Raw genomic sequence first — 25,686 nt, forward strand, 5'->3', positions numbered from 1 at the left:
CTTAACATGCAGAAAAATAGTAGCAATAAAACGACATGATCACATGCTACATTCATAGTTTGGGACTTGTCCGTCACATCATTCTCCTAATGATGATCCCTCTCCTAATGATGTGATCCCGTTATCAAGTGACAACCCTTATCTATGGCTAGGAAACCTTAACCATCTTTGATCAACGAGCTAGTCAACTAGAGGCTTACTAGGGACAGTGTGTTGTCTATGTATCCACACATGTATCTCGGTTTCCATTCAATAGAATTCTAGCATGGATAATAAACGATTATACTGAACCAGGAAATATAATAATATCTATTTTATTATTGCCTCTAGGGCATATTTCAACACAACGCTCGTTGGAGGGACTTGATCACGATGCTACTCTCAACCTCCTCGTCGGCTATCCTCCTCAAAGGATCGCCACACATGTGGTTCAAGCACAAACGGTGTCTGAGGTGGGTGAACCCGTGTCACCTTTGTTATTCATCCTCGTGACTGACCAAATCTACCACCTACTGCTCGCTACGGAGAACCGTCACCTCCTCTTGCCGGTGCCTGGCCGTCAGATGAAGCTTAGAGTTAGACTCTACACCAATGACGCAATCATCTTCGCAAATCCAGTTAAGCAAGAGATTGACCATCTGATGTCCATCCTTCATAGTTTTGGGGACGCTTCGGGACTTCGCATAAACCCTTCAAAGTCGACGGCCACCCTGATCTGCTATGACAATAATGACCTAGAATCTGCCCTGGAATCTTTCGGGGGCATGACACTAGGGTTCCTCGTTAGATACCTTGGTCTGCATCTGACAACAAACACACATCGACTATTCCATCTGCAGTACATCCTAGATAGGATTCGCTCAAGACTCGCTGGATGGAATAGGAGGATGTTGTCGATCGCGGGAATACGGGTCCTGGTGTGCTGCATCCTCACTGCCCTGCCAACGTTCGCCCTTACTGCGCTTCGAGCACCAAAGAAGCTCCTGATGGAGATTGACAAGGCCAGTGCAAGTTTTTGTGGGTACAGGAGAGGTAGCTCACGGGAGGCAGCTGCAAGGATAACTGGAGCAGAGTGTGCTCCCTGTGCAGCATGGGGGGCTGAGCATTCTGAATATGCAAAAATTTTGGTCGAGCCCTACGGTTGTGATGGCTCTGGCATGCATGGAACTCCCCTGACCGGCCTTGGGTGGGATCGGCCCCTCCATGTGATGCCTATTCAACGCGGTGCATACTGTCTCCATCGGCAATGGCAATACTGCTAGCTTCTGGAACAGCTCTTGGTTAGGCCCTCAACCTATAAAGACCAGCTTCCCTCTTTTGTATCAACATTTGCGCAGAAAGAACAGAACGGTGGCCCAAGAAATCCATGCTGACGCCTGGATTGGGGACCTTGCACACGGCAACACCAACAGCCTGATGCAAGATGTGCTCACCCTTAGTAGACTCCTGGGGCAACGTCACATCATTCTGCAAGAGGGAATCAGGGACAAAATCCAATGGGATTTTGAGAGCTCCGGCAAGTACTCATCTAGCTCGGCCTACCGCATCCAATTCCTCGGATCAATTGACACGATATTCAAGGAAGTGATCTGGGACTCGTGGGCATCGGCCAAGATCAAAATATTCGTGTGGCTACTTCACCAAAACTACCTCTGGTGCAATACCAGACTCCAACGGAGAGGATGGCGAACTCTTATTTCTGCCAACTATGCTTGCGTAACCTAGAGTGCTCCAAGCACTTGTTCTGGCAATGCAATTTCTCTAAAGCAATCTGGAACGAGGTAGCTCAATGGCGAGGCTGCGTGTATTCAATGGCTCGGGTAACCAGCGAGAACTCATTGGAGAAGACGATGCTCATGACTGTAGGGTCCAACCCACCCTTTAGGAAGGGACTGAATACCATCACAATGTTGATCCTATGGGAAATTTGGCAAGAGAGGAACCATTGCACCTTCAATGGGAAGGAAGCCAGCGAGCATGACGTTCTCCAAGCTATCTGTACGACTCTTGATCTTTGGAAGCAAACTGGGATTAGGTGTTTAGAGAGGCCCTTCGAGGAACCTCCGTGAGATTATTGCTTTTCTGTAGGCCTACGGGCCAGCTTCTTTTCATTTCTTCTTCTTACTTCCTTGATCCTAGGATCACCGCCTTTGTCGCTTTTTCCACTGCTCTCTTCTTATGATATATCTAGCAGCCTAGGCTGACCATTTCAAAAAAAAACTCCATCCACCCTCCACTCTTTTCTTGACAAACCATTACAGATGATGATCGTGTCATATTTTATCTTGATAATCAAAGATTTCCTTGAAATCATGTGTTTGTTAGCAACAACATCTTCACTACTGTTGGGCCAGCCCTCCCGAGTTCAAATAATTTAGGTTGTAGCTTATTTTGTGCAGTGTAACTATATGTGCGGTTTGTCTTTCAATAGAGCTTCTATTAATGGTTGCCTGGTCATGTCAAGTACTTTTATTCTTAATATTTTGTGTAGGTTTGTCTATCTTGAATTTAGTAAGTACAATAAATCTCATGTGTGGTCATGCCAAGTAATTTTTGAGCTACCATGCTCTTATCTTACCAAATGGTATCATTGCCACCAGCAAAAAATGTTGATACTTCAGTGCACCCTCTGATATAGGACTTTCTACCTTTTTCAGCCAGCTACAGGAATGGAAATCAACAGGAAACATAATGCAAGGCTCATCAGATGGGTATCAAGAAAAAGGCTGGCCCCAAAACCTGCAATGTGTGTATTCTGTTTGAAACCTCATGGACTCAAGCTTAAGGTACAATCCAATATATCAAAGCAAGATCACATAAAGAACTCCAAGCATAGCAGACTGAACAATAGAGAAAATGAGAGGAAGACAATAAACATGACAATGACATGGTGAGAGGATGAAAGAAATACAATGACATTCACTTTATTTTAACTCATTTTCTCTTCGGTCTTGTCAGTCTCTTTTCTTTCTTCCTCTTTCTCACCCATATGTCTAAAATAAACCGAAAGAGCATGTCAGAGGAACACAATAAACATGTACAATGTCATGATACAAAAAAACACATGACACCTTTAAATCGAATGCTACCACATGTCTTTTTGCTATTCATGTGACAATGCACCGGCATCTAGCTAGTTGTAATAGAAACACAAATATGATGGCTCATGAACTTGCTTTTTTGGAAAAGGAGGATCACAGCCCCCGGCCTCTGCATCAATCGATGCATGCAGCCATTTTATTAACCAAAGAACTAAACAAAGTCTTAAGTTCTCAAGTACAAAGCAAACTATGATAAAAACTCCTCACATGCAGAAAATAATTGCCACATCTCGCGAAAACTAACAAATAGACTACGATGCCTATACAACTAGTCTATTAGTAGCTCGCCATCCAAACCGGTTGAAGATAGCCCGAGCGACCGTCTCCCACCGGTTGCACCCAATAACCATAAGCTCCCAAGAGTTCACATGGCTGAGTAACAACCACGTACGGATCCAAGTTGTAGCTCTGTAGATAACCTGCAAAACATTGTGGAGGCCTATGCCATTAAAAATCAGATCATTTCTCGTGCTCCATATAGCCCAAAATAACGCGCTTATTCCAATCCTGATATTATTCGCTATAGTTTCGTCTACTTCGTTGAGCCACATCCCAAATAGCGTGTTAATACTGGTTGGTTGAGTAATGTTGAAAGCTATATGTACAGTGCGCCATAATAATTTGGCCAATGGACAATGAAGAAAGAGGTGTTTGACTGTTTCATTCTGATCACAAAAGCAACATTTAGGACTGCCTATCCATCGTCGTCTTATCAAATTATCTTTGGTTAACCCAACCTCCTTGTGTATAGACGACATGAAAATCTTACTTCTGAGCGGCACCTTGATCTTCCAAATATGTAAGGATCCCGAAAGTGGGCCAGAATTAATTAGGTCGACGTACATTGACTTCACCGTAAACCTACCAGATGTAGTTAATTTCTAGTGAATGGAATCTGCGTGGTTCCACAGTTGAACATACATCAAACGTCTGACCAAGTGTATCCAGGCATTCCATCTTTCTCCCACTAGCGCTCTTCTGAATTGGATATTTAGAGGTATTGATTGGAATACTATCGCAACATAATCTTCTTACGATGTGCAATATTATAAAGGGTAGGATATTGCAAAGCTAGCGGCGTATTCCCCAGTCATGTGTCCTCCCAGAATCTAGTCGTGGTTCCGTTGCCAACTAAGAACTTTACCCTCTGAAAGAAAGTTATATTCACCTTCATTAACCCCTTCCAAAAAAGCGAGTCGTTAGGGCGAGAAGTGGCGTGAGCCAGACTTAGAATGTAGGTACTTATTTCTCAAAATGTGTATCCACATCCCATCAGTCTCAATAGACAACCTGTATAGCCATTCGCTAAGCAGGCATCTATTTTTAACCTCTAAATTCTCAATGCCTAAGCCTCCTTGGTCTTTTGGTCTGCAGATAATATCCCACTTTGCTAGTCTATATTTCTTCTTAGCCTCATCACATTGCTAGAAGAAATGAGAGCGATAGAAATCTAATCTTTTCCGTACACCCACCGATACTTCAAAGAAAGATAGGAAGAACATCGACAAGCTTGACAACACCGAGTTTATCAGCACCGGCCTTTCTCCATAAGACATCAGCTTGCCCTTCCAGCAACTTAGTCTCTTTCCGAATCTATCCTCAATACATTTCCATTCCCTATTTGTCAAACGTCTATGATGAATGGGGATTCCTAGATAACTAAAAGGTAATGATCCCATTTTACACCCAAATAGCTGCCTATAAGCGTCTTGTTCCTCCTTTGCTCTCCCAAATCAGAACAACTCACATTTGTTGAAGTTGATTTTTAGTCCAGACAATTATTCAAAAAGGCAAAACACAAGCTTCATATTTATAGCTTTTGCAAGATCGTGTTTCATAAAAATTATTGTATCATCTACATATTGTAATATGGCTCATGAACTTGCTAGGATAGCGAAATTTCAATCACTAGGAATTGGTTTGAGGAGACTATGAGGGATATTGTACATTTACTTATTGATGATGTAACAATTATTTCTGACCAAGAAAGTAGATGTTTATTTTCAAATAAATAAATAGATTAAATGCATGAAATTCACAGGAATTCTAAATTTGTGTATAAACACAAGGACAAAACGTTCAATACGAACGATCACAAAGGTGCTGAAGCTCTTGAATTTGAGCAAAACAAACTGCAGCCGAAGTGATAAAGATCCTGAATATACAGCGACAAACAAACGGTGTCACGAGCGATGTCTGTGTACTAAGTATTTACCAGTAATTCTACTTCTACTCACATATACGTCAACCGCATCTACCCGCTTGTCCCAACTCGGCAAACTAACACATTTACAGAGGAATACCGACGCGAATTGTCATCTGGGTTTTCCAACAAACACATTCACAACTAGTAGGCGGCGTAAAAGAGAGGTCGTGATTCCTGGGCAGTTCGCTAACTCGACCAGCGACAGCATTCTCACCTTTGGAAGAACGAGTCTCATCCGTGGCCGTCTTGCGCGATTTTACCGGATCGAGACTACGGATGCACTGAACACCAGAGTGAGGGCGCGTTTTCACGCTGGGCAGATGCTCACGAACACAGGGAACCTTCGCTGAGGGGCGCCACGGGGCCCGTACAGGCATTGGCTGATGGACGCGTTCTCCTCCTCGGTCGGCGGCCACACAAACGTCGCCCGCTGCACTGACGGCAGCTTCGATTCGGGCCGCTTTGGTGTCCACGAGAAGCCGGCCTGCGCTCTCGCAGTAGTGGCAGTGGTGGTGGTGGCGACATCTCTCGGAGGCGTCAAGTACGGAGCGGCCGTTGGCCTCATGGGTATGGTTGCAACGCCGGCTCCCTGCAACGATGAGTGATAGGTTCTGGGGCTTGCCTGCATGTTGGGACAGACACCCTGCACTGATCGCCCGCGCGGAAGTTCCACCTGTATTATACGACAGGAAGCAGAACAGAAATGTGTTAAGTGGTATAATCAGAACATAAACTTAGAGCGGAGCAGCACGCAGTTATATTCACGCAGTTATATTTCGGCGAGCGGCTAACAAGCTGCTCCCCTCCGTAGTTAAGGAGCAGAGGTTGCCGAACACAGCCTTAATCACAAGAACATACATGTACATAACATAAACACATCACCAGAGCTACTCTGATATTCGGTACTCCTATTATGTCTTACCAACCATAAAGCGGCAAGTGATAATTAACAGTTATGAACTCTAAAGTCTAGTCTTACATCTAAAAATGTTAAGCTCTCATTTGATGCATAGAACAGTAATATCAATAGAAAAAGAGATGTCATGTGATTTATAGGATAGGAATGTTTTTTATTGAGCCGAGGCTAATGTTTTTTTCCTATGAAATACTACAAAGGATTAACTCCTATCCTATAAAGGAATATGATTCTATTCCTACAAACCAAGGGGCTTCAAAGAAAATTTTCGTATGAAATTCTTAATTCCTACAAAATTCGGACCGGGTGGGATGGGTGTGTCGGAGTCCCACTTCACAGCTGTCCCGCGGACCTTCTCCAGGTTTGCTTCCGGTTTATGGAAATTCAGACATACGGACCGGTCCACGGACGTCTGATGGACGGCTGGTAGAAACTAGGGTTCTACCGGATCTTGGCCGGAGGTTGTAGGGGAAGGAGGGAAGCTGGCATGGTCATCGGCGCGTGGGCGCCGTCTCGCACAGAGGGGGAGGCGGCTGCGACGGGAGGGGCGGTTAGGGTTAGGGCACCGGCTCCTAGTTGGAGCCGATCAAAATAGATTGATCTTTGCTTAATCTTAAAAGTGTTGATTACATGACTATAGATAAGTTCCCTAGGCTATAATAAACTGAGCTAAGCCCCTAATATTATTAAGATAACTGGACCAGTTTGGCTAATTGGGCCTCTTGTCATAACATTTCTCCCCGCCTGCGCAAACAGCTCATCCTCGAGCTGGACGTCTAGAAAATGTTGACGGAACTCCTTGAGCTGCTCCCAAGGTGCCTTCGGAGGGTTGAGTTGGTCCGAAGTACGTCGTGCATCAAGGCCTAGAATGTCGCCGGCGCATTAGAGAGACCGAAAGGCATCACCAAAAACTCGAAGTGGTCCTGATGGTAGCCAGAACGCAAGTCGAGCGTAGGGAATAAGCGTGGCCCCGATGGCTCTTCCCGAAGCTCCTCCACGACCGGTATAGGAAAATTGACCCTCGTCGTCGTGGCAGTGAGAGCACGGTAATCAAGGTAGAAACGCCACGAGCCCTCGGGCGGTAAAAGGTCGCCGTGCCGCTGCAGGAGATGAGCCAACAGGGGCGGCTGGCTGCTATGGCGGTCGACAGCTGAGAGGGAACTACTGGAGAAGTGCCACCCTCGCCCTTCCACTGCACCATGCGCCCTTGACGCCAGAAAGTCATGGTCAGTGCGTCGAAGTCCCAAAGGATGGGTCCGAGCGTCCGCAAGAAATCGACGCTGAGGATGAAGTCGTAGTCGCCCAAGTCTATGCCGACGCACGTGATGGCGAAGGACTCGTCGCCGATGAGGATGGGAACCTACTGCGCAATTCCGTGGCAGCGGAGACAGTCACCGTTAGCCACGGTAACTCGGAGCTGCTCGCCGCCCGTCAGCTGGAGGGCTAGGCGACGCATAGTAGACGCGGGCAGGAAGTTGTGCGTAGAGCCCGTGCCCAGGAGAGCTAAGAGGCGCTCCCCATTAACCATCACTGGCAACAGCATCGTTGTTTCCGCTCGTATGCCGGCAAGGGCATGGAGGGAGACCACGAGAGCGGTGGCTGACGCCGGGGCCGCCGCCTCGGCAAGCTCAAAGGGAGTTGTATCCTCCACGACATAATCGTCTGCCTCCAGGTAGAAGAGGCGCGGGCAGACGTGGCATGGCACGTAGGGCTCATCGCAGTTGAAACATAACCCCTGTCGACGGCGCTCGTGTTGTTCGGCCGGGGTTAGCCGACGGAACGGTCGAGTTGCTGCCGTGGCGGGAGTCCCTGTCGCCGGCTGGGTGCAGACATAGCCGGCTGAGGGGGTGGGCGAGGTGCCTGGGCCGGGAACGCCTGTTGCATAGCCACCACCCGCTGCTCGAATGTGCGGGCATAGTACATGGCGGTCTGGATGTCCTGCGGTCCCCGAAGCTCCACGTCCACGCGGATATGATCCGACAGACCGCCGACGAAGAGCTCAGCCCGCTGACGGGCCGTCATGCCGGGCGCGTGGCACGCCAGGGCTTGGAAGCGGTCGGCGAAGTCCTGCACCATGGAGGTGAAGGGGAGTCGGCCTAGCTCCGCCAGCCAGCTCCCGCGTATCGGCGACCCGAAGCGAAGGAGACAGAGCTCGCAAAAGCGCTCCCATGGGGGCATGCCGCCCTCGTCCTGCTCGAGGGCGTAGTACCACGTCTGCGCGACGCCTCGGTGGTGATATGAGGCGAGCCAGGTGCGGTCCGATGCGAGCGTGTGTTGCCCCCAAAAGAACTGCTCACACTGATTAAGCAAGTTGAGGGGGTCCTCGGTGTCGTCGAAGGTGGCGAAATCAAGTTTGGCAAAGAGCGGCAGTGTCTGAGTATGACAGTCGTGGCCGTATGGGTCGGCGGTGTGGAGCAGCATGGGGGCGGCGCCGGGTCGGTGGACCCACGGGGTCCCCCGTGAAACGGCTGCCCGTCGAGGCCGGCGTAGGGACCCACGGAGCTGGAGGGCCCGCCGTACTGCAGGGCGGGCGCCGGCTGTGGTGATGACCCGGCCAACCATGCCGGAAGCGATGACGGCGAAGGCGGGAACCAGACCTGGTGGATCGGGACTCCCATCGGCACGGTTGTAGCCGGCCCGGAGTGGATCGGCGGGGGGGCCTGCAGCTGCAGCGGCTACTGCAGGGGGGAAACGGGCGCGGCGGAGGCCGCGAGGGTCGACGACGGCCACTGCGGCCAGGGCGGATTGGAGGCGGGAGGCAGCTGCAGCTGGGGCTGCAGCGGCCCAGCGAGCGCCGCGGAGGCCGCCGGGTGCGGCGGTTGCCACGGCAGGAGCAGTGGCCCGGTGGCAACAGCGGGTGGCGCGGCCGGTGGCGGCCCGTAGGGCCCAGCCAAGTAGAGGCGGATGCCCTGGACCGCATTGACAAGATCACGGAACGCTCCGGTGACTTCCTCCGGTGTGAAGACGGTGGGAACCGGCACGACGGAGGTGACCGACACCGGCAGAGAAGGGGTGCCGGCCGTGGTGGCCAGCGGGGCGGTGGTGACGGTCGGCAGAGGGAGGGTTGAGGTGAGCGGCGGCGAAGACATGATCGCACCAAAGCTACCTGATACCAAACTTGTAGAAACTAGGGTTCTACCGGGTCTTGGCCGGAGGTTGTAGGGGAAGGAGGGAAGCTGGCGTGGTCGCCGGTGCGTGGGCGCCGTCTCGCACGGAGGGTGAGGCGGCTGCGATGGGAGGGGCAGTTAGGGTTAGGGCACCGGCTCCTAGTTGGAGCCGATCAAAATAGATTGATCTTTGCTTAATCTCAAAAGTGTTGATTACATGACTATATATAAGTTCCCTAGGCTATAATAAACTGGGCTAAGCCCCTAATATTATTAAGATAACTGGGCCTCTGGTCATAACTACGGCGTTGGAGGGCACTCACAACCTCAAGATCGGACTCATGAAATTCCACCACAAAAGGTGCTGAATCACTTTGGTGAATCTGCTCGGAATCCTATGCAGCATTAAGACCGATTCAGAGCAAACTACGACAACGCCTTCTAGGCCGGCAAAGCCATCTGCTCAAACCAGTTTGGTTCTGGATCGCGGAGGAGCTCCAGAAATCAATGGAGGTGATTTTGGAGAAGTTCGATGCGATGACGACCAATGTGAAGGTGATCAGCAAGGACAACAGCAATCTGCAGCTGTAGATCGACGACAGCCGTTGAGGATATCGACGGCGTCAAGAGCCGGCCTCGGACTCAAGGAACTATATTACTGGAACAAAATGAACCATTGATCCCGGTCACCACATAACCAACTTTTAGATACCAAAATAACTAACACTGTTGTATTGTGACAACAATTTCAGAGTTTCAGAATGTTCATCAGCCAAGATAACCAACTTTTAGATACCAAGAAACTGTTAGATTATAAACAGGAACAAAGCATCTATCCATGAATGGTTTAAAATAACGTGTCCTTAATGTACTCTGTTTTTTTTTTTATTATAAGACTGAAGTTGACAGTTGTTATCATTTTCAGATATAGTGGCTAGCAACAATTAGCAAATGGTTCACTTCTGAGAATATTCATGAGGCATCTGTAAAACTGTTTCATCAGAAATTGGTAGCACCCAAATAAGGAAAAGAAAGACGAGTCTGAAAAATAACATAGTATTTTGTTGCCATTCCATGAACAGCAAAGAAATCTTTTAACAGAAAGCAAAAGAGAAACAGCGGTTGAGCCTCATTTAGAATTTACGCAGAGAGCATATCCAAAAACAATTATCATGTGACAAGTTCAGAATTGCAAAGGCACCATATAAATTCAAGGCTAAATCAAATAAATTTAAATCGTATTGGAATCCTGCGCTACAAGCAATATTTACCTCAGAATGTCTTGGATTCATAGCTCGTGCCACACAAGACTCCTTCGCATATGAAAACTGCAGAATCAACGACAAAAGAGAAACAACTCATCAGATTATGCATATCCGTGGGCAGCCTCATTCTAGCCCCCTCAAGAAATCTACTTTCCACAATCAGTTCCTTTACAAGCATGATTTGGTATTACTAATTCCAGACTACGAACTTGGCAAGGGTGGGAAAAACTTCCCCACCCTTTAATTGTCCACATGTTTCCTCCTTTTTTTCTATAACAGAAAAACTCTCCCCTTATTTTACGCTTCCAGATGGATAAGTAAAGAAGTTTTTCATGCACCATTGGTAGGATAGGACATAAGACTATGAGTTAACTACATTCGGCTAGTCAGTACCACACTTGTTGTACTCTCAAGTTCTAACAAACATTATGAGCAACTACAGAACATGGTTTCCAGTAAACAAAGCGTGCAAGCTTATTTACTGTACATTCTTGGTCTGCCTTGATGAACTCATAAAAGGCTTTAATCTACAAAAACAATCGCTCCCAAATTTTCTTTTTATTTCATGTAACTTCTCAGTTTGCATTGGCTCTTTTCTCGCTACTTGTCTAACTACTCCCTCTGTTCCTGAATATAAGTCTTTTTAAAGATTCTACTAGGAGACTACATACGGATGATGAACAACAACAACAACAACAACAACAACGATGGCGTCCTCCTGCAGCAGCTCCGGCGACCGCAGCCCTGCCGCACACCGCTGGAGGGGCCACGACGATGAGACCTCCGCCCGGTCCTTCAGCGACGTCGCCCACACGCCGCAGGCCCCTCCAAGGCCCGCCCCCGTGGCCACGCCTCCGCCGGCGGCCCGCGCAGCTCCCGCCGCCCCCCGGCGCGCGCCAGCCTCCACCCGCCTTGGTCCCCGCTCAGAGGTTCACCGCGTCAATTGCGGCGCGGAGATCGACGCAGACGGCTTCCAGCTCCTGCGGCGCAGGAATCGCCGCCGTCGCGCGCCACGCGCGGTAGCGCCCAGCCCCCCGCGGCGCCGCAGCCCTTCCCCTGAGCAGAACGGCGGCCTCTGCTTCCGCTACCTCGACCCCGGCCACCATGTGCGCGCCTGCACCAACGACATCCGCTGCCGCCGCTGCCTCTACTCCGGCCACGGCTCTCGGGACTGCCACAAGTACTACCGCGGTGTGCTCCGTGAGCTCCCGCGTACTGCCACTCCCACCGCCGCCGCCGCTCGAGTCGCACCGCGCCAGCGCACGCCTCCCCGTGCCCTCACACCGCCGGCCCAGGCCTCCGGCCCGGAGCGCGTCATCATGTCGCACTCTGTAGAGATGGCGGAAGCCGAGGCTGTGTTGAGGCGCGGGATGGTGGCCTCCATCACCCGGACAAGGCCCGAAGTCACCCCTGGCCAGGTCGAGCGCGTGCTATACTCCTCCTTCGACCTCTCCCCCGGCGACTTCACCGTCCACGTGCACCAGCCAGAAGACTTCCTCATCGTCTTCACTACCGATGTGTTGATGAGTCGCCTCCAGGGGGATCACTTCGTCAATGGCCCCGGCTTCACCCTCTCCATCCGCCCTTGGTGCAAGCTCGCGCACGCCGGCACGGGATCTTTTGCACATCGTGTCCAGTTGGAGCTCCGCGGCATCCCCTCGCAGGCCTGGCACCTGTCGACGGCGGAGCACATCCTCGGCCGTTCATGCTGGATTGAGCGCCTGCACCCCGCCACGCGGTCGCGTGCGGACCTCGCCACCTTCCGGCTGACGGCGCGCACGCACGACCCTGCCAGCATCCGTCGCGAGGCCATCCTGGAGATCGTGGAGTCCATCCCTGCCTGCAACCCTGCCCTGCCGCCGACCATTCGCACCCTCGCGTATCCGATGTCCATTCGCACCGTACATGCTGACGATGACCTGCCTGCTCCGACTAACGCTGGCAATGGCGCTGGCCCTGGGGATGCCGCGTCGGACAATGGCAATGATGCGGCAGAAAACGGCCCCGATGCTGGACGCAACCCAGGCCGCCGTCGCAGCCGCAAGCGCCGCCGCACGGGCAATGCTCCAGACGGCCGCGCGGACGGGATGGCCATCGATGCACCCGGCTGGAACGCCCCTGACCGTCGTGTCCGCGCTGATGGGGTCGCCTTCGCCGCTAGCTGGCCCCCCTCCCGCCGCCTCGCAGTCGAGGCGGCGCCGCTGGCCCGCGCCCCGGGACGTACGGTGGAGCCTTGGCCCTGCACCCGTGGACCCCGACGTTCTCGTCGCTTTTCCAAAAGTGGAAAGCATGGTGGCAGGAAAAAGCACACTCGGGAAGGAGACAACCGTGCAAAGGCTGCTTCCATCGCTGCCTCTCTGCCTCACGACCCACCCATGCAGCCAGGGTCGTGCAGCCCAGCGCCAGCTGGACACCGTTCCTTGGACAAGAGCCCCTCTGTCCCCGCGTCGGACGCCCCGTCCATGTCGCCTAGCGCACGTAACCAGGACTCCGCGGAGGCCATGACTGACCCGACCAATACGGGCGCGCGCAGGGATCCGTGCAGCTTTGGCGGCTGCCTCCCCTTGGACAGCGAGGCCCCGGACTCTTTACCGCTGGACCCCAAGGTTGATCCGTTGTCTGGACAAAGCGGTGCTTCCCCTGCGTCAGCTTCTGCCACGGTTAGGCCCGCCCCTGACCAGTCCACGACGCCAACTGGCTCTCCGCGGGAAAAACCGCGGGAAGAAACGGATGGATTTCAAGCGACGGGTCCCACCCCACCATGCGAGGAGCTCCTGGACGCTTCCACTGGGAAGGATCTGAGCACGGGCAGCCCCACTACTGCCCAACTTACGGCCCAGAGCGGCCCAAGCACCAGGCCTACGACACTGCCTCCAATGGTTGACCCACGGACTGGCCCGACTTGCCCTGCCAATGGAAGGCCCACTTTGGGATCTCCTACACGCTTCGCATCGCCGATCACCATGCGACGCTCTCGTCCGCGCGCTGCGCCAACCGCGACATTGACTCTCGGCGACTTCCTGGATGCGGCGTCCAAGCAGCTCTGCTCAGCCCTGCCGACCCCAGGGAAGAGGCAGCGACGCCGCCCGCCAAGCTTCTCCACCCCTAGGCGCGGGCGCTCTGCTGCGTCTGTGACATGCAAGGCTGTCGGTCCACCCACGGCCGAGCGACGTGCGCAAGTCCAGATCTTGCGCACATTGGGAATTGTCGGGATCCACCAGAGGATCACCGATGCCGAGATGCAAACCTACGACGGGCTCTTCGCCACCCCGCTCCCCACGTCCGTCCTCGCCGCCATCTCCGTGCTGGTTGATCGTGAGCTCCCCTCTGATCCCGCAACGGCGCCGATCACAACGGTGATCGCAGGCAGCCCGATCGAGGCATAGCTGCGCGTCGCGCCCCTCCGTCGATACCTGTCCCATGGATTACGGCCTCAAGATCCTTGTGTGGAACGTGCGGGACTAAACATGTGCGCCCGTCGTCTCGCCATTCGATCACTGATTGTAACCGCTAGTGCTTCGATCGTTTGCTTTCAAGAAACGAAGATGGAATTGATCTGCTCGTCGATTGTCCTCGAGACCCTAGGCTCGGAATTCGACGATTATGTGTACCTCCCCGAGACTGGAACCCGTGGCGGCATCTTGTTGGCATGGAAGAGTAGAGAGGTGACCATCACCAATCCTCTTTTAACTGCCAACACCCTATCTGCTAAGGTTTCCACTCCGACCGGAGCAAGTGTTCCCTGGTGGATCACTGTTGTCTATGGCCCACAAGAAGATGCCGACAAGATCGCCTTCTTGCAAGAACTCCATGACGCTCGCGTTGAGTGCCCTGGGCCGTGGATGTTGTGTGGCGACTTCAACCTAATCTACCGAGACGAAGACAAAAACAATGGCAATGTCAACCGCCGGATGATGGGTCGATTTCGACGCGTGCTCAACGACCTTGCGCTCAAAGAGGTTTACCTCAATGGACGCCGCTACACATGGTCGAACAGGCAATCGCCCCTGACGCTTGTCCACCTGGATCGCGTCCTCTGCACTACAGATTGGGAGGAGCTCCACGGCGAGTGTCATCTGCGTTGCCTCGCCTCGGTCGTCTCCGACCATAGCCCTCTCTTGCTCGACTGCTCCCCGGTAGCGCCAACCCATCGGCGATTCCACTTCGAGGACTTCTGCACACGTCTTGATGGCTTCCAAGACATAGTTGCGGAAGCGTGGGTCTCCGTCCATGACGGCGATCCCTTCCGGTGCCTCATGCTCCGCATGCAGGCTACTGCGCGCAAGTTGACAAGCTGGAGCTCCAAGACCGTGGGCAACGTGCGCCTCAAGCTCGCGGTCTCCAGGGAGATCCTCCTCAAGCTCGATACCACGCAGGAGAGTAGGACGTTATCCCCGCATGAGGACTGGCTCCGCCGTCAGATTAAGGCATCCTATCTTGGCCTTGCCTCCCTCGAGCGCACCATCGCCCGACAGCGCACCCGCGTCGCGTTCCTCAAAGACGGCGACGCCAATACGTCCTTCTTCCATCGCCAATGCACGTACAGGCGGCAGAAGAACATGATACACAGCCTCGCCGTGGGCAACGACGTGGTCACTGACCCTAGCGGCATGGCTGCTACGGCCTTCGCACATTTCGACGATCTGCTTGGCTCCACGGTGTCTCGAGAGTGCACCCTCGACCTCTCAAACCTCATCACGCCTGCTAGCCTCGATGACCTTGATGCGTCCTTTTGCGCCGAGGAGATTTGGCAGGCGGTGAAGCGGTTGCCAGCGCGCAAGGCACCAGGACCGGATGGCTTCACCGCTGAATTCCTGCGCGCCTGCTGGCCCATTGTTAGGCAGGACTTCATCGATGTGTTTCAGCAGTTGTACGTGCTAAGGGGACGAGGTTTCAGCTGCCTGAACCAGGCCCTCCTCACGTTGATCCCCAAGCGCGCGGACGCGAGTGGCCTTGCTGATTACAGGCTCATAAGCCTGATCCATCTCGTGGCCAAGATCTTCGCGAAGGTCTTGTCACTACGCCCTGCCCCCAAGCTCAATGGCCTCGTCAGCGCGAACCAGAACACGTTCATCCCAGGGCGCGGCCTACACGACAACTTCGTCCTCGTGCGGCAATCTGCGCGCCTGCTACACCAGCTTGGAGCCCCTCGCGTGCTTCTGAAGCTGGACCTGGCACGCGCCTTCGACTTGATCAGTTGGGTGTTCCTCTTTGAGGTCTTGCGCCAATACGGCTTTGGCGATCGATTCCTGGACAGGCTGGCAATTCTTCTCTCAACAGTCAGCACTAAGGTGCTCTTAAACGGCGCGCCTGGTCCCGCCATCTAGCACCGCCGCGGACTACGGCAGGGCGACCCCCTGTCGCCCCAGCTCTTCGTCCTCGCGGTGGACACCCTAGGGCGCTTGCTGCACCGCGCCACCGAGCTCGGCATCCTGCAGCAACTGCATCCCAAGCGCTCGATTCCCGTTGTCTCGCTATACGCCGACGACGTGATTCTCTTTTGCCACCCATCGCGCGGCGACATCAAGGCGGTAAAGAGCATCCTGCAGCTGTTTGGGCGCGCCTCTGGACTACAGGTTAACTTCCTGGAGAGCTCCGCCACGCTAGTTCGCTGCGACCCTATCGAGGCCGCGCCCGTTGTCGACCTGCTTGGGTGCCCCATCGTGTACTTGCCCATCACCTATCTGGGCATCCCACTGACAATCCGGCGCCCAACTACAGCCCAGCTACAGCCCGTCGTCGACAGGACCGCCGACATGCTCCCGTGCTGGAAGGCGCGCCTTATGAACAAGGCTGGTCGCCTCGCGTTTGTTAAAGCCGTCCTGAGCGCGATCCCTATTCACCAGCTACTCGTGCTAGCGCCGCCGAAAAAGACAATCAAGGCGCTGGTGAAGATTCAGCGGGGGTTTCTATGGGCAGGGCGCGCTGATGCCAATGGCGGCAACTGCCATGTCAATTGGCAGCGTGTCGCGCGCCCAATCTCATTGGGTGGCCTTGGCGTCCGCGATCTGGAGCGCTCCGGCCTCGCGCTGCGCATGCGCTGGCTGTGGTTCAACCGCACTGATAACACTAGAGCATGGCGTGGTCTCGATCTGCAATTCTCGACGGAGGAACGCGACTTCTTCGCCTCCACCACCATGCAGCTCGGCAACGGCCAGCAGACCCTTTTTTGGGAATACAGATGGATTGAGGGACGTTCCATCCGTAAAATCGCGCCCCTGCTACACGCATGCATCCCCAAGCGTCGGCGCAAGCTACGGACAGTGGCCGACGGGCTGCAAGCTCACAAGTGGGCACGGGATATCCATGGCGTGATCGGGATCCAAGAGGTTGGCCAATACCTACAGCTCGGGCATAAGATCGAGCACACGATGCTCTCCAATGAGCCTAATCACCTGCTATGGAAGTGGACTGCAAGCGCCACTTATGCCGCGCAATCTGCCTACCAGGCTACCTTCCACGGCTCCATCTCATGTGACGCATGGAAGCTCACCTGGAAATGTTGGACGCCGCCGCGCGTCCGATTCTTCCACTGGCTCGCCCAGCTCGATCGCTGCTGGACGACTGACCAGCTTCCCAGAAGAGGGTTACAACATCCCCCGCGGTGCCCCCTATGCGACCAGGAACCAGAAACCATGCACCACCTCCTCCTCACCTGCCCATTCTCTCGGCAGGTTTGGCACGAGGCCCTGGCATGGCTGAGGATGCCCTGTCGCCCACCCGATGGCGAGGAATCGCTGAATGCTTGGTGGACCACCGCGAGGCAGACTACGCCGAAGCCGATGCGCAAAGGCCTCGCATTCATGACCCTGCTCGTGCCTTGGATGACATGGAAACACAGGAATGACTGCGTGTTTGACAGAGGTCGCCCCTCGATCATTAACCTGGTAGCGAAGATCAAGGAGGAAGCAGCGCTCTGGGCCAGAGCCGACGCACAAGGCCTCAAAGCTGTGATCCCACAGACCTGGGACGTCCACTGATTTTCTTTTGTGGCCCTGTAACCACCTCCTAGGAGGACTGTAACTCAAACTCTCTCTTTTCAATGAAACGAAACGCAAAAGTCTTTTGCGTTTTCTTTAAAAAACTACATACGGATGTATATAGACATACTTTAAAGCGAATATTAGCTCATTTTGTTTCGTATGTAGTCTCCTAGTGAAATTTCTGAAAAAGAGTTATATTTAGGAAACGGAAGGGGTATAAAGCACCAAATATCAACATTCCTTTTTCCCTATTTGTATACAGGATTAAAGCATAGCATACAAAGTGATCTACCATACATCAATGTAGTAAGTTATAACCCCGTTTAAGAATTAAATTTCTTACAGCTAAGAAGTATGAATGTACTGTATCATGTTAGCAATCTTCATTAACTAATTAATTAAGTCACGATTTAACTTTGCTTTCAGAATTCATCCAACGATGTTTATTTTTGTAACACCACGCAATGTTCAAGACAATACGACAAATGCGACCATATAGCTCAACCAAAGGCATCCTACAATATCACGGAACAACATGACGTGCTCTCCCAAACACAAGCCAATAACAAGTTTGAATCGATTACCACGAGACTGGAGCCGTGGCGACCGCTGCCGCCAGAGCCAGGGGAGTTAGTGTTGACCAAGCCTAGGTCGGTGAAGGAGGCGTAGCGCCTGGGGCCAGGGCTGAAGCCGTCGGCGACGAGCACACCATCCATGACGAGGACATCGTCGTCAGTCGTAGGCGACCCTAGTGGAGAGCCATGAAAGAGGAGGCGCCCCATATTCAACATTGGAGAGAACTCGGGGTAGACACGATGGTGGTTGTAGCGGGGGTGCGGTTCATCTAACGAGAAGTCCAACCCTCCGGAAGACGACGACGACCTCCCGCCATAACCGTCACCAGCAGCAGCGTTGAAGGCCAGCATGAGGCGGGTGCCTGTCAACGGGGCCGACATGCGGCGGCGGCGCCTCGCCGACGCGTCCACTGACTGGCCGCCACTCCCGCCGCTGCCGGGGGTTACGCCTAGGTGGCGGGGGTCCATCTGCAGCGGAGGAAGCGGATTAGTATTGAAGATTAGCAAAATTGCAGAAACGCGGTACTAAATGTCGATAATATAGACGCGAAAAGTGCAGATCGTGATTTGTATCAGATCGCGTGGCCCCGCCGAAAATGACTGAAGATTTTCCATAACCTGGTTGGATTTGGCAGAACCGTAGAGCAACAGAATCACACGAGCGCCCCTAAAAACACCGGTACGACTGCAAACGTCAATCAATTTCACGTCCAAACGAAAATGGAGATTGGATCCATAAGGAACTGGATACACACCAAAACGAGAACCCCTTAAAAAAATACCAGAAGGTATCTCCCCCAAATAAAATACCCGAGAGTACGAGAACACAAGCATCCGGATCAGGAGGCTGGGAGAGGGGGGGTGGAGCGAACCACCTACCAGCGGCCCTGCGGCGTACTTTGCAGAGCCCACCCCGTCGTTCGACGCTCTATCTCTCCGCTTGGGTAGTTCGGCTTTGCCGGAGGAGGAAACCAAGAGAAGACGAGCCACGGAAGGGGGAAACGCAGGTGGAAGAGGAGCAGCTTCTTTTTCTACTCCGTATTTGTTTTTTGTTTGACGGAAAGGGAGAACATAAATACGCGCGGCGCCTCTCAGCTATGGGTTTGAATTTTCAGCTGCGAGTACATATCTGCTGGAAACCATATATTCAGTGAAAACATGAAAACTGCATCTTGGGTAGTTGGATAGTAAGCGTGCGACAAATCTCTATCTAATAATAAAACACGAAGTGCTTCTTCCGTCGGTCGTGGTTGTTTTTCAGAAAACTTCTTGGAGTTTTCCAAAATCAACCCGTAGTCCGGATTTAAATGAGAAACGAATCGTTTTTCCGTTTTTACAAGAAACCCCCTGTGCTTTTTCGAAATCAACCCCGCAGTACATAATACAGTGAGAGAACGAATTGTTTTTTCGATTTTTTGTAGAAACCTCCTTCAGTTTTCATAAAATAAACCCGCAGTATATATTTGAGTAAAAAAACCAATCATTTTTCGTATGTTTTTGAAACACCCCTACAGTTTTTAATTAATTAATCTGTAGTTCAATTATAAGTGCGAAATACTTTAAAAAATTATATCTTTTAAACGGTAACTTTAATTTTACATTATTATATATGAAATTTTATTAGAAAAATATGTAGAATTTGAATATAATGTTAGTTTATCTATTTAATTTTTTAAAAATCTGTTTATAATGTAATTTTAATCAATAGTGATGCTTACAATCTAAATATAATGTTATTTTATTTATTTATTAATTTTTAAATAATATTTATGCTGTAATTCTAATCAATAGCGTACAATCCATTTTTCATAACGAGGCCGATCCATATTGTTAATTAATCCTCGGTCCAATTATAATTAACAAATACTTTAAAAAATATATCTTTTAAACTGTAACTTCAATTTTAAATTATTACATATGAACTTTCATTCAAAAAATGTGATGAATCGAAAGCTAATGTATCTTACTTATTTAATTTTTTAAAATTCTATTTATAATATAATTTGAATCTATAGTGGTGCGTATAATCTAAATATGATGTTATTTTATTTATTTAACAATTTTTAAATTCTATTTATGCAGTAAGTTTAAATAAAGATCTCAAGTAATGATTATTAGATAAGACGTGTTGTATCGTTTGCTTCCGTTGCAACGCACGGGCTCTTTTGCTAGTTGCAAATACAACCCCGCAGTTGTCCTGTACACAAACGTTTCCGATGGAAGCTCTGCCATCCCGTGGCTTTCATGGAGCTATACCGACCCCGATTCGATTTTTTCCGCATCGACAGGTAGGATTTGTATACTTGCTGGAGATTGTGCGTTCCTCCAGCAGGATCCCCGCGTTTCGTACATACAGGCAGGCGGGCGGCGAGTATTGCGGATGATTCCTCTCCAGCGGTTGTCTCCTGCCCAGCGGGCGTCTGGCCACCCGTACCAATCCTCCTCTGAGCGTTCTCCGTTCACAACTTACTGGATTCAGGTATGACTATTTCTATTAGGCAGTGATCTGCCCGGACGGACCAACGCAATGGTTCGGCCGGTCACGCGATGAAGGGAGAGATTTGCGCACGATTCCATTGAAGGCACTCAAGCAAATCGTTGTAGCAAATCAGTATTATTTATATTGCAACCTCATCCCATTCAACCACGCACGAGTAAAACAGAGGCCTCCGCGTCGGCCCGTCCCCGATCCGCGACGGCGACGGGTGGATCCATCGAGTTTTGGTTGCCGACGATAGAAAGAGCTCGAGGAGGGTCTTCCCCATCTATCACGGGACCTGGGATTTGCTTCAACTATAGTATGCATAATATGATGTTACATTCATAGTGTGCATTTGCTACAACTAGCATATTAATTTGCTACATCACTACACTACTGGAATCCAGTTCTTTGCCGTCAGCCAGGTCTTTGCCGTCTGTTGGCTGATGACAAAGAACCTCTTTGCCGTCAGTTGACACAAGGCCGACGGCAAAGGGCTGACTGATGGTAAACATACTATTTGCCATGTGTCGGCCCTGTGTCGTCTGCCAGCGGACGGCAAAGAGACCCAGGGCAGACGGCAAAGAGGACGGGTGGGTCCCATGCCTGCCGTGTCCGATGGAACGATAACTTTGCCATCACGGGGCCATTGCCGTCCGTCATGGGGCCCTTTGCCGTCGAGGGACGGACGGCAAAGGGGCCGACCCTGTAACGGCCGTCTAGTCCCCCTCGCGCTCATTGTCTCTCTCTCCCCCTCCCCCACACTGTCTCTCTCCCCCTCACCTCACTCGCCGCCGCCCCGCCTCGCTCCAGCACCACCGGCGACCCCCTCCCCGCGGCCACCCCAGCCCCTCCCCGCGGCCACCCCCTCCCCGCGACGACCCCCTCCCCGCGGCCCTCCTCCCACACCACCACACCTCCTCCCTCTATCATTGGTGAGTTCATTTTTTTGTTGAGTTCATTTTCTTTCAATATTTTTTTCTTTTTTTCATTTCATTGCATCTGTTAGTTTAGGTTACTCTCAGTGTTAATTAGGTTAATGTTAGTTTAGGTTAATTAGGTTACTATTAGTTTAGTGTTAATTAAGTTATTGTTAGTTTAGGTTAATTAGGCTACTATTAGTTTAGTGTTAATTAGGTCACTGTTAGAAGAGGAGGAGGAGGAGGAGGAGGAGAAAAAAGAATAATAATAATAGTAATAAGATGATAAAGAAGAAGAAGAAGAAGAAGAAAAAGAGGAGAGAGGAGAAGAAGAAAGAAGAGGACCCCGACCCCCGACCCCCCGCCCACGACCCCCGACGCCCGACGCCACCAACTCCCGACGCCCGACGCCACCAACCCCCGAACCTCGACCCCCGACCCCCGACGCCACCAACCCCCGAACCTCGACCCCCGTCCCGACGCCCGACACCACTAACCCCCGACCCCCCGACACCCGACTCCCGACCCCCGACGCCCGACGCCACCAACCCCCAACGCCCCACATCACCAACCCCCGACCCTCGACCCCCGACCCCTGACGCCACTGACACCCGACTCCCGACGCCCGACACCACTGACCCCCGACTCCCGATGCCCGACACAACCGACCCCCGACCCCCGACTCCCGACCCCCGACGCACGACACCACTAACCCCCGACCCCCGACCCCCGACGCCACCGACCCTCGACCCCCGACCCCCGACCCCCTACCCCCGACCCCCGACGCCACTAACCCCCAACCCCGGGCCCCCGACACCTCTTTGGCCTCTTGTTGATCGAAAAGACCCCAACCCCCGACGCTAGTGACCCTCGACCCCCGATGACACTGACCCCCGACCATCGACGCATTTAACCCGACTCCAGACCACCGACACCCGACACCACCGACCCTCGACGCCACTAAGCCCCGACCCCCGACACCTCTTCTACTTACTGTTGAACGAGAATGTGCTTTTCGGCCTTCTAGAGGCCCGCGGGGTCATAGTTTTGTAAATTATGAGTTAGCTCACATATTTTCCAATTATGTTAATTATAAAAACATCATATTTGTGTTGATCGTGTGAATTTCAATGTGCAGTTGTTCGACGACCTCCACGTGCGTTGGACGAGCTCCGCCCCTGCGTTTGTTGGTGAGCACAAATGACTTCTCCTCCTACCCCCTTAATTTGCTCTGTCCCGGTCTTCGTGCCGATGAAACTTGCTAGCTATAGGTTTCTTCAATCATGAGTATGCGTGACCCGTATGCGTCTCCCGTTTGAAAGGGCGACATCTATAAATATGCATTTCTTTGCATATTTATAACCGCCATCCTTTCGAATTGTCCAATGATACGTCTCCAACGTATCTATAATTTGTGATGGTTTCATGCTATTATCTTGTCAAACTTTGGATGTTTTGCATGCCTTTTATATATTTTTTGGGACTAACTTATTAACTCAGTGCCAAGTGCCAGTTCCTGTTTTTTTCCATGTTTTTGACCCCTTTCAGAGGAGATTTTGAAACGGAGTCCAAACAGAAAAAATCCCTGAAAAGATTTTTCCGTAACGGAAGAAGATCGGGAAGCTTGAGAGCCAAGGCAGGGGAGCCTCAGGGCCCCACAAGCCCCCACCCCGCGGCCAGGGGGGAGGCCGCGGCCCACAGGCTTGTGGGCCCCCTGGGCGCCCTCTGCCCTAGGGGTTGCGCCTATATATTCCCTAAAATTCCCAAAAAAATCAGGAGATCATCGAAAGTACTTTTCCGCCGCCGCAAGCTTCTGTCTCCGCAAGATCCCATCTGGGGCACGTTCTGGTGCTCTGCCGGAGGGGGATTCGGACACGGAGGGCTTCTTCATCAACACCATGACCTCTCCGATGATGCGTGAGTAGTTCACCATAGACCTATGGGTCCATAGCTAGTAACTAGATGGCTTCTTCTCTCTCTTGGATCTTCAATACAAAGTTCTCCATGATCTTCATGGAGATCTATCCGATGTAATCTTCTTTTGCGGTGTGTTTGTTGAGATCCGATGAATTGTGGCTTTATGAACAGATTGTCTATGAATCTTATTTGAGTTTCTTCTGATCTCTCTTATGCATGATTTCGTATCCTTGTAATTCTCTCCGAGTTGTGGGTTTTGTCTGGCCAACTAGATCTATGATTCTTGCAATGGGAGAAGCGCTTGGTTTTAGGTTCATACCATGCGGTGACCTCACCCAGTGACAGAAGGGGTAGTGAGGCACGCATCGTGTTGTTTCCATCAAGGGTAAAAAGATGGGGTTTTCATCATTGGTTTGGGATTATCCCTCTACATCATGTCATCTGGCTTAAGGCGTTACTCTGTTCGTCATGAACTCAATACACTAGATGCATGTTGGATAGCGGTCGATGTGTGGAGTAATAGTAGTAGATGCAGAAAGTATCGGTCTACTTGTCTCGGACGTGATGCCTATATGTATGATCATTGTCTTAGATATCGTCATGACTTTGCGCGGTTCTATCAATTGCTCGATGGTAATTTGTTCACCCACCGTATTACTTGCTATTTTGAGAGAAGCCTCTAGTGAACACTATGGCCCCCAGGGTCTACTCCACACCATATTTTAAGCCTTACACTTTTTACTTCGTTGCACTTTCCGCCTTCAGATCTCACTTTGCAAACAATCTTGAAGGGATTGACAACCCCTTTGAAGCGTTGGTTGCAAGCTTGTTTGTGTTTGCGCAGGTACTCTGGACATGACGAGACCCTCCTTCTGGATCGATACCTTGGTTCTCAAACTGAGAGAAATACTTACTGCTCCTGTGCTGCATCGCCCTTTCCTCTTCAAGGGAAAAAAAACCAATGCAAGCCCAGTCTCCGTCAACGTGTCAATTTGTGGCGCTGTTGTTTGAGAAGTAGCAGAAGGTTTTCTGGCACCGTTGCCGGGGAGGAAGATCAAGTCAAGAACTCATCCAAGTAGGTGTCGCAAACTCATCTCTTGCATTTACTTTGTTTGCCAGTTGCCTTTCGTTTTCCTCTCCCCCACTTCACCAATTTGCCTTTTTCGTTTGCCTTTTTCGTTTGCCTTTTCGTTCGCCCTTTTTCTCGCCTCCTCTTTGTTTGCTTGTGTGCTTGCTTGCTTGCTGAAGTCATCATGAATGAAAACACCAAACTTTGTGACTTCTCGAATACTAATAATAATGATTTTATTAGTACTCCTATTGCTCCCGCCACTAGTGCGGAGTCATACGAAATCAATGCCGCTTTGCTGAATCTTGTTATGAAAGAGGAATTCTCTGGCCTTCCTAGTGAAGATGCTGCATCCCATCTCAATACCTTAATTGAACTTTGCGACATGCAAAAGAAGAGAGATGTGGATAAGGACGTGATTAAATTGAAGCTTTTTCCTTTCTCGTTGCGAGATCGTGCAAAAACTTGGTTTTCTTCTTTGCCCAAAAATAGTATTGATTCTTGGGATAAGTGCAAAGATGCTTATATATCGAAGTATTTTTCGCCGGCTAAGATCATCTCTCGCCGTAATGATATCATGAATTTCAAGCAACTTGACAATGAACATGTTGCACAATCTTGGGAGAGAATGAAATTAATGATTAGAAATTGTCCCGCTCATGGCTTGAGTCTTTGGATGATTATTCAAATCTTTTACGCTGGCTTGAATTTCGGTTCTAGAAATATCTTGGACTCCGCCTCAGGTGGAACGTTCATGGAAATCACGTTAGGGGAAGCCACAAAGCTCCTAGACAACATCATGACAAACTAGTCTCAGTGGCACACTGAAAGGTCACCTACTAGTAAGAAAGTACACACTATAGAAGAAATTAACTCGTTGAGTGCTAAGATGGACGAGTTAATGAATTTGGTTGCTAGTATAAGTGCTCCTTTGGATCCTAATGATATGCATTTGTCTTCTCTGATTGTGAGTAGCAACGCTAGCTTGGACGTTAATTTTGTTGGTAGGAATAACTTTGGCAACAACAATGCTTTTAGAGGAAACTATGTTCCTAGGCCTTTTCCTAGTAACTCCTCTAATAATTTTGGCAACTCCTACAACAATACCCATGGAAATTATAATAGATTACCCTCTGATCTAGAGAGTA

The 25,686-nt window shown here is 51.1% G+C and overlaps 1 protein-coding gene across 1 annotated transcript; it reads right to left on the minus strand.

The window, feature by feature from the left end:
* Nucleotides 1–5,184: 5,184 nt before the first annotated feature.
* On the minus strand, nt 5,185–19,248 carry LOC123448591. Its single transcript, XM_045125544.1, has 4 exons — nt 19,033–19,248; nt 18,163–18,621; nt 10,602–10,658; nt 5,185–5,980 (listed from the first exon to the last, which is right to left on the minus strand). The coding sequence occupies exons 2-4, from the start codon at nt 18,619–18,621 to the stop codon at nt 5,615–5,617; spliced, it is 882 nt and encodes a 293-aa protein (XP_044981479.1). The 5' UTR covers nt 19,033–19,248; the 3' UTR covers nt 5,185–5,614.
* Between the last annotated feature and the right edge of the window lie 6,438 nt (nt 19,249–25,686).

Source organism: Hordeum vulgare, chromosome 4H (assembly GCF_904849725.1).
Source record: "Hordeum vulgare subsp. vulgare chromosome 4H, MorexV3_pseudomolecules_assembly, whole genome shotgun sequence".
Taxonomy (NCBI): domain Eukaryota; kingdom Viridiplantae; phylum Streptophyta; class Magnoliopsida; order Poales; family Poaceae; genus Hordeum; species Hordeum vulgare.

What these genes read in the sequence shown, in the direction of transcription:
- LOC123448591 (XM_045125544.1), bottom strand. Translation starts at nt 18,621, where the DNA reads ATGGACCCCCGCCACCTAGGCGTAACCCCCGGCAGCGGCGGGAGTGGC. An exon ending in GCCACGGCTCCAGTCTCGTG is followed by an intron (nt 10,659 to 18,162) that starts GTAATCGATTCA and finishes TTGATTCTGCAG; the next exon opens with TTTTCATATGCGAAGGAGTC. An exon ending in TGAATCCAAGACATTCTGAG is followed by an intron (nt 5,981 to 10,601) that starts GTAAATATTGCT and finishes CGTATAATACAG; the next exon opens with GTGGAACTTCCGCGCGGGCG.